This window comes from Myiozetetes cayanensis, unplaced genomic scaffold (assembly GCF_022539395.1).
Source record: "Myiozetetes cayanensis isolate MyiCay16 unplaced genomic scaffold, myiCay2020 scf7, whole genome shotgun sequence".
Lineage (NCBI taxonomy): Eukaryota > Metazoa > Chordata > Aves > Passeriformes > Tyrannidae > Myiozetetes > Myiozetetes cayanensis.
This window is the reverse complement of record NW_026087964.1, coordinates 47,987,059-48,000,128: the sequence shown is the minus strand read 5'-3', so window position 1 is coordinate 48,000,128 and position 13,070 is coordinate 47,987,059. Positions and strand designations below refer to the sequence as shown.

The 13,070-nt window shown below is 38.0% G+C and overlaps 1 protein-coding gene across 4 annotated transcripts in view; it reads left to right on the top strand.

The window, feature by feature from the left end:
* The window catches only part of RAP1GDS1 (Rap1 GTPase-GDP dissociation stimulator 1), a 97,076-nt gene that overhangs the window by 59,668 nt on the left and 24,338 nt on the right, over positions 1–13,070 (top strand). For 3 of the 4 annotated variants that reach the window (XM_050338509.1, XM_050338507.1, XM_050338506.1), the window contains exon 5: positions 11,363–11,509. The exons of the other annotated variant lie outside the window; for it this stretch is intronic. In XM_050338509.1, coding sequence (XP_050194466.1) covers positions 11,363–11,509 — 147 coding nt within the window. The remainder of the gene's footprint in view (positions 1–11,362; positions 11,510–13,070) is intronic. 4 annotated transcript variants of the gene reach the window in all.

Genomic DNA, 13,070 nt, shown 5'->3' with positions numbered 1-13,070 from the left:
CCTAAATCAATGTTAGAATGAAACTATGAAGTAAAGCCCATATTGGATGGCTCATAGCAACTTTTCTATTTACTGAAAGCCCTGGTTGTCCTGTATTACCTCCCAGCAAGCATGCATCACTTGATTTAGTGACAGTTTGTACAAAAATGAGTTAATTGAGTCTCTGTTTTTGAGAGAAGTTTGCATGGTGCAGAAGGAAAGTTGTGGGACAAATGGCTTTTTCTGCAAGGAAGGGCCCTTAAAAGTGGCCTTGAAGAAGAGAAGGATTGCCTGGAATTTTTTTCTTGATTAAAGGAAAATAGCAGTCGTTTTTTAGTGTTGACAGATCCCAGAGTTGCTGACATGAGGACAAGACCATTTCCACAGAAGTTCAGGAGGGGGCTAGTCCTGGTACACAGCTGCTGTGGAACAGTAATTCATAACGCAATCCCAATGCTGAAAGAGGTTTAGTACCTTCCACAAGGTAAAAGCAGAACTACACATTTGCTGGCCAAAGACCTCACTGAACAGATTCATCTTCTCAGAAAAAACATGAAATGAAAACCTGTTGATTTACTGAAGATTTTCTTCTCTATTAAGTTTGAGGTACACATGCCACAGTGTTTTTGTCTGGGTTTTCATCAGTGTTAGCCCTCTAAAATAACACTGAATCACCTATTTGAGTATGGAAGAAAATACAGAGAATTAAATGCATTTCATAAACAGTTAAAGAGGAGAAAATAGGTCAAATTTATAGCAAGCAGCCATAAGAACATCCTTTTTAAAGTATTTGTATTGTGAAGAAATCTGCATTAGGTGAATCTCTGAACATCCAAGAATACAGGCAAATAGAATTACAAAGCAGAGTAGAAGGAAGATTTGTAGTAGTGATGAGTCTTCTAGTCACCCAGCCTTTTTTATGTATGCAGAGGTGAAAGAAACTGTTGAGGCAGATAAAAAGATCTGAAGTCAGAAGCAATGAGTTGCAGACTGTCAGAAGCAACAGTATGCAGACTGTTCAGAGCAGTCCTACAGTTTAAGAACAGATACATGACTGCATGTTCTTGTACAGCCTGTAATTGTTTTACATGCATGTTCTAGTAAATGGCACACACACCTCAGCCCCCAAATTTTTGTCAAAGCAGAAAGTGCAAAGTAAGGAAATGGAGACATGATCTCTCCTCCTCTCCCTCCTGCTTTCTCCCCCACTGTATCTACAGCCTGTGCCAAGTACAGCTGCTTGTACTTCCATATCCCCAGACAGTGGGTTCCTCAGCCTCCCTCGGGGGCAGAATTGTATCTGAACTATAGGACTAGATGCAAAGCTCCTAACCTACTCTTTCCTTTTAACCACCAGTTATGGTTTTTTGCTTATAGTCAAAGCTAAATTCTTAGGCATTGTCCAGTCAGAGCATAGGAGCTGTCCTTCTGCCTGCTTCACCACTCTTGGTCCATGAGCCAAACTATAGCTGCCGTCCTACTGTATGTCTTTCCAACCCCTCCTGTCATTCTCCTCAGTGTTTTTTCTTTAGTAAGTTTGTTCCTTAAGGGCTGTTACAGATGTACAAATGTTACAAGTAAAGGATACCTCCCTGCACCTGGGCTCCACATGCATCCTAAAGATCTCATCTCTATTGTTTGGAGAAGGTTATGTTTAACCTAACATGTTTCTTGCTACCAAAAGCAGTGTCTTAAGTCAGAACAGAATGGCTAATTCTGCTGTAGCTAAAGCCTAAAAATTACTTTCTCCTATCAGCTCTGGCAGTTGAGGTATTGAGCTATAGAAAAACATCCAAATAGCAGCTTGTGATCAATTAATGAACAACCTGGTGGCTAGTACACACCTCTCCTCTCTCTGTGGGCTTCTTTCCCAGTAGACTGGGCAGACTCTGGTGACTTGACTCATGTGGCTGATTGAATGCCTGGGGGACAGGGAGATTGAGACACAGTTTTCAAGTTAGGTCTGCCTTCTTGCAAGACCTATATGACAATGTGGGAAAAAGACAAAACCTTTCTGTAGCCAGGTCTCTATCCTACTCTGACACCGCCCACACCAGTGCAGTTTGTGTAGATGAAAGATCAGGCCAACCAAATAAATTTTATCAAGAATTTTAATGGAAAATGATGCTATATTAAATTAGTATTATTTTCTTAGCTGATAATAGCCTCACAGTACTTTTTGTCATTGTTTGTGGTGCACATGCTATCTTAATCTCAGTGATCTTTCCACAGGTAATTACACACATCAGTTCTGAACTGACTGACAAACTGCTTTCCTGTGCTTTTGTATAGCATTGTGCATACGATAGAGGCTACCATAATTATACTATAAAAGTGATAATTCTAAGAGGAATCAAAAGGCTGGGATATTTAGACCCTGGTTCAGAAACCATACAGACTAGAGGCAGTCATTCTGATTGACTCATCTGAGATTAGATTAGACTCTTGCCCATTAGTAAGTAAGTCCTTCTTGCTGTTTAGAGCATACGCATATCCTGCAAGCTGACAAAGGGACGTAAGCTCTCTATGTATCTTGTAACAGAAGTGAAAAATTTCCCATTCTGCCCTTCCACCATATTCCTACTAATGGTAGCATGTAGAGACCTCGTTGAGGAATCTCAAAGCCATTTCTTTTTGCTCCACAACATTGTTTCTTCATGAAACCACCAGCCTGGGTACGTGTCCTCAGCAACCATACGTCATGAGATAAACAGCTATAGTTGGGAAGAAGCTAGAAACGCCAACTCATTCTGTGAAGGCTCTCCTCTGACAGCTGCTTATCTACCTTTCTCAGCAGGAAATGTGTTGGATCATTTTCTCATTTCCCAAGCTGTATATTTTTCAGTTATCTATGCAGTGTTACTTGTGTTGATGGCAAGACACCTAGCTGAATGTTGACTGTGTGGCCTTTCTCAGGCTCAACACTGGAACATGAACATTATACCACTTCTTGTTAAAAAGATTTTACACATGCTATAAATTCTGAGCTGCCCATCTTATAAGGATGTACAGACCTCTTGCAGAGGTCTGCGAAGAAAGGCTAAGCACAAAAATAATAAACTACTCAATTGCAGTTAAGTCCGTCTCCTCTCAGGAGATAAGATTGATTTCAGGATCTAAAGCAGAAAGCCAGTCACTTAAGAAATTAAGCCTACTTGGAAAGAAGTCAAATTCAGTTTTCTTTAGAAAATGGCATAACCTTTTTCATTACCATATGGAAAACCAGTAGAATCCTAGAACACAACTGGTGTTGATAACAGCACACTACTGGCTAATCATTTTTATGATTCATGCAGCATCTTACCACGATTTTTCACTTATCATTGTACTAGATCCCACCAAATGCAAATGCCACCTACTAAGCTGTTTCCCAGGAAATACCATGAAATCAAGACCAGAGTCCTTAAATTGTTGCTTGAAAACTGTTTTGCTTGCAGAGAATTAAAATTCTAGGATTTGATTGTAGAGGAATAGTGTTTTACCTTTAGGTCTGTGCTCTCTGAGGCGTGTCACAGTCTTAGAAAATTATAGCATTTTTAGGTTAGAAGTCCTTAATAGTGCAGTATTTTTCCCAAGGCTCTGCAAGCAAGGATTGCATCAGCTAGAAACAAAGCATACCATATCTATGCCAACACATACTTTCTCAGTAATATTTAGTACTTAACAGCAATTAATCATGAATGTTCTTAAGAAGCTATTAAACAATATTATTCTCATTTACTTATGTTATAGCTGGCCTAAATAGAATGAGAATGATGATGAAATCTCCCTAAAACATCACAAAAAAGCCATTTGAGAGGCGATACAAAACCCATGAGTTCCTATTCTCAGGCTATTACTGGTTTTAAAATTTACACTAAATATTAACTCTACAGAAACAAGTGGCAAAATTCTCATTACTTAAACCAAAACTTCACAGAAGCCCACATTGGAGAGTTTGTGTGTGTGTGAAAACCCAACTCAAATTGCCACAGATTGGGAACTCTTCCTTCCTTTAAGATGAAGCTATGAGGCCTGATTTTCTGTTTATTTTAAATATAAGTATTATAGGTCCTGTTTATTTTCTGCGGGGAAAATACTTTTCCTCTTCCTATTTTTTTCAGGAAGAGTATTTGAATAAGCAGAATAAGTAGATAGCTGTTCTGTCAGTACAGGTACAAAGAAAATAGTATCTAGGAAACAAAGCAGATTTTTTTCTGATTACTTCCTTTCTTCCTCTCCAGCATTTAATCCACAGTCTGTCAAGTTTGTGTAATGCTCATATTACAACAGGCTCAGAGACACCTGCTTAATTAACAGTCAAAATAAAAGCCACAAGCAAAAAAAAAAAATTAAAAAAGGAAGGTATTTCCAAGGTCTTAAAAAAGGTCATGAGCAGACTTAGAAAGAAACCCTGTTTTATTTGCTAGATCTTGCTGTTACCTTAAAAGCAAATCTAAGATTCAAACTTAGTTAAAAACTGACATATTTTTCATGCTTTAAAGCTAGACAGAGTAGGAAAGCAAAAACTTGAAATTCCCCTAATATTTATGATGCAAAAAAAATCTTATCAGGAAGAAAAGCATTTAGAATTTCAGTAACTATAAGTGAACAACCCAAGGTGGGTAACTGCCTCCTCTCTTTTCAGTTCAATCTCCCTTTTCATGTCATTTTTCACTTTGCTGTTTAAGATACTTGAAATGTTTCATATTTACAGATAACTGCACAGTCATATTGTTGATTTCTTGCTTCTCAGAAAACAAAGCTTTTTAGTTGAGCATCTCAACATGGGCAAAATGTCTAGCTTACTCTATTTAGAAAAGTAGGCATTATGTGACTAGAAATATCAACTGTCACTAAGTAATGGTAGAAAATGATAACTATTTACTATGGAAAACAGAAGAAAGAATCTGTTGGTATTTTGCTAAGCACTGCTTATATAAAATTGGGACGTGTTTATTAATTTATTTTCTTTTTTTAAAGCTTGCAGCCATTGTTCTCCTTTTAACTTTGTGTTTTAATACAGTCTAATTATGTAATGACAGCTTCGTAAATAATACCGGAGAATATAATTTCATTGTACTCTCAGATCCACTTCTGCACATTTTTGCAACACTGTGCACCATGCATGTATTGCATTGACCAAGCCTTTTAGTTGTTCATATGATAGCTACACAGGCACCTGGTTTTATACATCATTTCGTACAGTGCAATAACAGCACAGAGATAGCATACTACATGCAAACCACTTCAGTTGAGTTACATTTGCTGTCTTCCTATCTAAGGAATACTGTGTAACTCTCAGAAACAGAAACCGGACATAACTGTGGTGGAACTGTGTTAGTAAAATCTATCCTTTAATGCAGTGGAGCCCTTAAATGCCTCAGCCAGGGAACCAGGACTCTGTTTAATTAGAGAGTTCGAATAATGCTGTTTGTACAGTAAAATACAATCAGGAGACTAGATCCTCTAGTGCCCACTAGAGGAAGTTGCAGTTTAAGTATTTGGCAAAAAATGGTGAGGAAAGAGTGAGTTCACACTACACATACTCTCAAGGTGGTTTGTGTTAGGAACACGAGGTGTCAGTGCGTACGAGCAAAGTTGGTCTTTAAGCCTCCTTGATCCTGAGGCTGCTGTATGTCTGGCTAATTGTCCAGCCAGCAGGATGGCTTGAGGAGTCAGGGTAGATGCCTTGAACACCCTGTCTACAACAGCATTCACATTCCCCTTAGAGAAGAGTCACTTACCTAAGACAGTGTCCAGTTAATCAACCCTGTCTTGGTACCGCTTGGCCTCTTGAGCTCAGCCTGTTCTGCAGTCATCGTGCATTGCCAGTTGCCCTCTGGTCAAATCAGTGGGTTTCCTTCTGTTAAGGAAGTAAAAGGCTTCCTAAAACAAGACGTTTTCTGGTCTTTCTCAGGCTATATCCTCCCACCTTTCAGATACAAGAATCTTCTATGAGTCAGCTCCTCTGTGCAGGCTGCACAGTAACAAGTATAAGTCCACACGCTGTTGCTCAGATTTGCTTTGCAAGGCCAGGTCCTCTCACTGCCCCTAGGCTTCATGATTTGGGGCAAGTAGCACTGACCCTAAATGCAAGACTTGCCCCAGCTTTTCCTAGATCCCATGTCCATTTATTAATTTTCAGTTCTTTGACTAATTTTCTTTCTTCCCAAGACCTAGTAGGATCCACAGATACGCATTACAGTGGATTCTTTTGGTTTTGTTTTGCTTTTTCCTTCTTGGGCTTTTCCTAACCTACTCCATATCCCCATGGCTCACACTTTCTGTGGCTGCTCCTCTGGCTGCCTTATGGAGACCAAGCTCCTTTTAGCTCCTTCAGAGAGCAGCACCACCGTCACACAACATCAGCCCGAGCCTCTTGCCAAGCTGCTTTCAGCAGCAGTCAGCAGCACACCTCTGTTCTGCACCAGACTGTGACCATGCCATGCTCGCTTCTCGCCCTTGTTCTTGGATGGTTTGAAACTAAAAGACAACATTTCACTGCAGGTCTGGGAGTTAGAATTCTAAATTAATTGTGGTGTGCAGGTTTATTCTGTTAATAACATGAGATGCTATAAATGCCTATTTACCAGTATAGAAAAACTGCCTGCTGTTTTAGTGTATAATTGGATTCTGTGATTTATTTCATGCTGTATGAAATAATAAGCACAGGCTGGCTCTGACTTAGGCTGACTTCAGCTCTGACTTATGCTCTCATAAACCTAGAGTAATTTGTTTGACTGCAATAGAATTACTGAGGAGTTTCATAGAGTTATAAAATCAACTGAAGAGTCTGCTGTAAGTCTATTGCACACGAAAAGGAAGACAAAGAGAACTGCTAGACTCAGCTCTGAGGGCGTTTACCTGAGTTTTGTATATCTAAGTAGAACATTCTCATACTACTTGGCTTCTTTAATTTCAAATAGAATTCAGTAGTGGTAATTACTACATTTTGATTACACTCCTAAGTATCCTTGGAATCCAGAACAAATAATTTGCCAATACTCAGACTAGTAGTATTGTATGCCTCATTGTTGATAAAAACATTTCTGCTGCTATATTGAAATCTCTGGTCCACTACTTTTGACTGGAAATGAACTATTGAAGTCTTGAACAGTAAACTCATCACTGTTCTTTTGTCTGAAAGCAGAAACACATGATTTTTCTTGTATTTATCTGACATAAGAGGAACACGACAAACAAGCAAATTATATTGAAATTAAATTGTAGAGTTGAATCTGGCTTGCATTTGACTGCTGCCTCAGCATAACATTAGGGAGATTGCAGTACTGGCACATTTAGCTTTCCCTTCAAATGTTCTGCCAAACTTCTGATTCTGTAGACAAAAGAAATCATAAAAGAGTTTAGGGCTTGTGGACATTGATATTCTGTGGTCCACACATTGAACATATTATGAGGAGTCTACCAAAAACACCCCTACATCTCTGTTTGGATACAACATTTAAAAACTGTGTGTGTTTGTTAGAATGAACTAGTTGCATAAGAGGGCCAGTATGCTGCTGCAGGGTTGTCATTACCCAACAAAATTGCTGGCAACAGTTTTATCCAAAAAGATCAACGCTACCTATTTTCAGTCCTTGAAGAGACTGTTAAAAGACAACATTCTGCTATAGCATTTTCAATGTACTAATTACATATTTATTACTTTAGCATTTTAACGTAACCTTACTACAGGACTAAGCAATATTTTGGTCAAAAAAATGCAGGATTGTAGCCAAATGCAATAAAGGTGTAGTAATTAAATAAAATGGCAGTTTGTCACCTAAATGATGAGCCCATTGCAGAGTGAAAAGAGTTTTAAAAACTGTTTTTACCATGTCACCAAAATTTGCTGTCTTGGCAGCTTGGTTTATACAAATCAGGGACCTTGATCATACAAATGATCCTTTCCATCACCGAATTGCACTATTTATACCAGTGCAGCTGTTTACACCAATAAACTTTTGCAGAACATGAATTGGGGAAAGAGGAATTCAGGTTTCCAGTTGCAAGACAAAATCAGAACATTTCGAATCGTATACTTCAAGCCCAAAAGATAATTTTTAAAAAACGCTGTCAAATAGTTTTCTAGCTGATTATCTGAGAAATGAGACTACTAATTCACAGAGACTGCTGTGTTGAATTGGGCTAAAGAACATTGTGGAAATAATAACTCATTCTGTAATAAATCTTACTGCACATTTTACAGGGAAAAAAATCCCTCTGGACTCCTGGGTTGTCATTCTGGCATCTTTCGACAGTATTGCATGTACTTTAAAAAAAAATTACGCAACAGCATTGCCCTTTGTGGGCTGTAGTGAAGCATTTTTAAGCAGAAATGTGAATGCTCTCATTAAACTGTTCAATCAGTGTTCTCTTAGGAATAGCAAATGTTTATTTAAAAAGGTCACGGGAAAAAAATTCAACACAGCTTCTGGGAGGCTGGAAGCACGTTAAGTGTGGGAGTTCATAGAGCTGCTGAACTGCAAGGTAATAGTTGGATTGAGAACAAGACACGGGAACATGCTGTGGGCTTGTTTTGACTGTAAATGATTTGGACTTCGATGAGTATTCTTGTGTGCAAGATCCGTTTCTTAGCGACGGAGTAGTGAGAAGTAAGTTGGCAATACGGACACGAAGCATTCTGAGTCAGAAGTAGCTCTTTGCCTGTGGATGCAGCGGGGTGTCATAGCAGTGCTTGCAATGAGTAGTCAGGACCTTCAGAATTTTCCTCCTACATCTGGTACAGGATTCTTTGTGGCCCTGCACTAATGAGCTGAGTTAATCCTCTTGGGCAAAGAAGGCAGCACCAGGAGATCCTAATTATAGCCCTAGCCCAGGTCTGTTCTTCCCTCAGCCGCTTAGGGCAGAGAAGCAGCTACACCAGGTGAGCTCTAGCATGGGAAAGACACAGAGCAACAAACTCAGTTAAGGTATCTCGTTTACAAGTCTACCAGCCTATGTAGTCCTGTCAAAGTCTTGCACTCACAGCCTGCCACCTTCTTGGGAGGGGATCCTGAAGTTCATTTGTACTTAACTTTTTGACTGTACCATAGAGACAGAGACACTTCTTGGAGTGAGATTTGTTTCTGTCTCTTTCTGCTTTACTTTTGCTGACTCTGCAGTGGAAGTGTGACTATCAGTTTACCTAACAAAAATACCGTGTTGATAGAAATTTTGTCATGTATTTGAATTGAGAGACTTAACACCATTTTTTAATATATAACTTCTTTCACAAACCAGAGAAAATGGAAGTTAAAGGATATATGGCTTAGATTTTTAATTTGTTTTAAAATATTACCACACAGTTATTTTCAGTGGAGTTCTGCCAAATTCCATCCAGGTAAGGAACTTGGCTTGTAACCTTTTTTTTACTTTTTTAACCCTTGCTTCCAAACCCTCACCTGGCTCTACTTTTATGTTATTCTTTGCTTACACATTTAACGTGTAGTTCCATATCATGACATAGGAACGAGCTTGACATGTGATCCTTATCTGAAGTTTATCTTTATTATGGTTCTAGTTTGTTGATTTCAATTGCATTGTAGTAATCTGAGGACCACATTCAGCCCATCTGATCCAGAATCAGTGATTCAGTTTCATTTTGCACACTTGTTTTGGCTCACAAAACAGGTGAGTCAAATACAAAGTCATGTATTTGCACTACTTTTGTAATAAAAAATACCAGAAGAGGATACATAAAGCAGAATGCTGTAATATTCCAACCAAATTTGATTTTATTCTCTGCTGATTTGGTAAATGTAAGCACCGAATCTGAACACCTGGCTATATTGTTTCACTATATTTTGTTGTAGGACTTCCTTTCATTTCAGCATTATGGCCATGTTTGCTATGACATCAAATATGTGAGAAGTTTCTTTTGTATTTATCCTTTTTTTTTTATAGCGCTTCCTTGACACAGAATCTAACCTTGAATTTGTTTGAGTGTAAATAGATGACTATCTCCTTTTTCAATATGGAGTATAACATGCTTGGAGCAAAACACAGTCTTCTGATACCCTGATCCTGTCCAAGGTGGAAACAGTCATGGCAGTGATGTTTTTCCTCTGTTTCATGTATCTCAGTTATTCTGCAAAACACTTATCACTTTGATTATAATGCTAATAGTTAAGATCCACCAAGAATTAATCTTCTTTCTACTCCACTCAGCAAATTATCTGAAGTTCCTGTATACAGTACTTATAATCCTGGGTTTTATATCTAGCATAAGGGGTATATGTGCTTCATAAATAATATTAACAAGAACTGGAAGATTTAAAAAGTTGTTTTTGCAGAGTTCTGGAACACTTTATAGTGGAAGATCATATTAAAGATGTGTGCAGCCTTGGTTTTCATGCTAAGTACATTGCAGAATGATGAAAATTTGGTAGCTGGGCCTCCACATATGATGGGGAGAGAGAGGAGTGATGGTAGAGTGGTGAATAACAAGGAAAACAGGAGGTTTGCTTTGGGACCATTAAGAAATTGAAGAGAGGATTTGTTTTTTTTCTTATTTTGCAAAAACTTTTGTTTTAGTGCTTTTTCCCAACAAAGTTTTGTTTTCATCCAGATTTTCCATTTGATTCCAACTGTAGCTCACGTGGAAATATCTTTTCTTTTGGAAGCCCTGGAATTTAGGTTATTGACTGTTGAGTATTGCTGATTGCCTGCTGGGAAAGAAAGCAGTATTGATGATTAATGTAATAGAAGGCAATTGTTGCAACAAATTCTGATTTTTTTATGTAGGAAGAGTTCCATACAAAGATTGTAATGTGTTATTTACAACACTTAAGAACACTGTAGCCTTTTATAAATGTAGAGCAAATTTTTCTTTTAGCCATACAAAAAGAATCTGATAGTCTTATGAAATTTCAGCCATAGAAGCACAAAGAATATGCTGTGTGACGGAGTGAGTGCATGAACAGAGTTCGTCACTGTGAACTAGTACCTCTGTCTGCTTTGTCCTTTTTATTCCTCATTTTGTTTTTAAGTAACCCAAGCAATTTATTTTCTGTATTTCAATTTCTTAAGTTGCATAATGGTAAGAGTGATTTACCTGTATATGGACTAGGCTTTGTGAAGTGCCCAGGAACTCCCTCTGGCAAAACTGAATGTATATTCAGAGTTTTATTTATCATCTCCAGCAGCTCTGCCTTAAACACTGAACTTCTTTACAAAGGTATTAGTGCCAGGTGGTTAATCGCTTTTGTTGTAGGTGTTTTCACTTTCCAAGCTCTGTTGCACTAAAAGCTGGCCCTCGAGCATCTCTCTAGATGAATTTGACTACACTGGAAGAATGACATCACTCTGTTTGAAAACTTCATTTTGTATGATTACTGTTATGTTTGGGATTCGACGGCTTTGGTTTCGTTTTTTTTTAATGTAACTCTTTGTTTTACAGATGAGGGCAGGAACGCAGTTGACCATGCAGGTGGTGCACATATTGTAGTAGACCATTTAAGGTCACTGTGCAGTAAAACAGATCCAGCCAGTGAGAAGCTCTTGACTGTCTTTTGTGGCATGCTGATGAACTATAGCAATGAGAATGGTAAACAACACCGAAAATTTGCTTTATGTCTGCCAGGAGAACAACCCCAACAAAAAAAAAAGATAAAAAGTTAAAGTCATCTTTAGGTTTACATTGTGGATACTAACACTAAGCTGTTCTGAAAAGATGAAGGACCTCAGTTCACATATACAGTTTTCTGTTTCAGTAAACTCTGTTCCCAAAAATAGTAGATATATTCCTGACACAATTCCATATAGCATATTGTATAAAGTTTTAAGATCAACATCTGGAATTTACTTCTTTGCCTAAAAGCGCAACCTGAAGATGTATCGTACACCTTAGGAAAAAAGCAGATTACAAAAGTTAATTAGAAGGCTACATTCAGTCCTCTCTTTATCATTTAGTACCAAATAAGACTAATTTGTTGCAGACATGCAGTGTTGTTAATGATTTGGGGGTATGTATGCCAAACAGTTAATAATTTTTCTCCTTGTGAAATGTAGATAAAACAACATGTTATGTTCTTCTGAGTTAAGTGGGGAATCATTTATGGGTATGGTCAACACTGTTCTGTGTCTACAGATTACACGTTCATGTTCTATATCCCATTAATTGGAGATGTTTAGGGGCTGGGACAAAAACCGAGATAGTATCTTAAGTGAGAAACCACTGAGAGTAACAAAATAGCATTCTACATTAATTGTACAAACTAGTACCTAATTTGCTTCTGCACACAAGTATGTTAATATGCCAGAGCATATTTATAGCATTCACACAGTTTCAGGCTTTCAAAATTTGAAGAAATTTGGGATAAGTGAGGAAGGCTAAATAGGGGCTACTCTCTTGACTTGCAATGGCACAGATTGCAAATGCAGTTAGTAATCACTTTGTTTCTTCAGTCATGCCCATTTCCTGAATTCTTCTTAGGAAGAAATATCTTCTTTATTAGCTACTCACCATATCCTGAAAATATCATTTGCTATAACTTCCTGTAACTCACTTTCCACTCCTGTGTTCCTAAAACTCTTCCAGTTTTCAGAATGGTTTTACTGTATACATTTTTAATCTGCTTTATCATCTCTAGCATAGTTTCCATGTGTGTTTTCTGTGCCATCTCTGTGGAGACCTCATCTCTTAGTGTTACTCATTCACCTACAAATACAACTGTTGTATGTGTCTCATCTCTTTCTCTTGTTCTTGCATTCTTTTCTTTTCTCCTCTTTTCTTTGTATTACCTAAAAATTCTTGTTTCCGGTACTTCTTCCATCTTCTCTCAAGAGCAGCTTTCTAGTTTCTTTATTTCATGTAGTCTTCAGGAGCTATTTTGCTTGATGTCTGCATGAGTGTCACATCTATTACATTTCATAGTGTTAACTCCATGTTTTCTTTGTTAAAATATTTGGAACAAATAGATATTCTCACCTCTAAGCCACTGGAATCCTGTGTATTAATTAAGACTAACGAGCATACAGTATGCTTGGTAGCTCAAGGCAGACGAGTCCGAAAGCAATGTGTAGAGATACTGTTATCAGTTTTGCTTCAGTGACCAAGCTCCCAGCAGATCTTCCCTAGGAAAACTAATTATGAGATAAATCTCCCA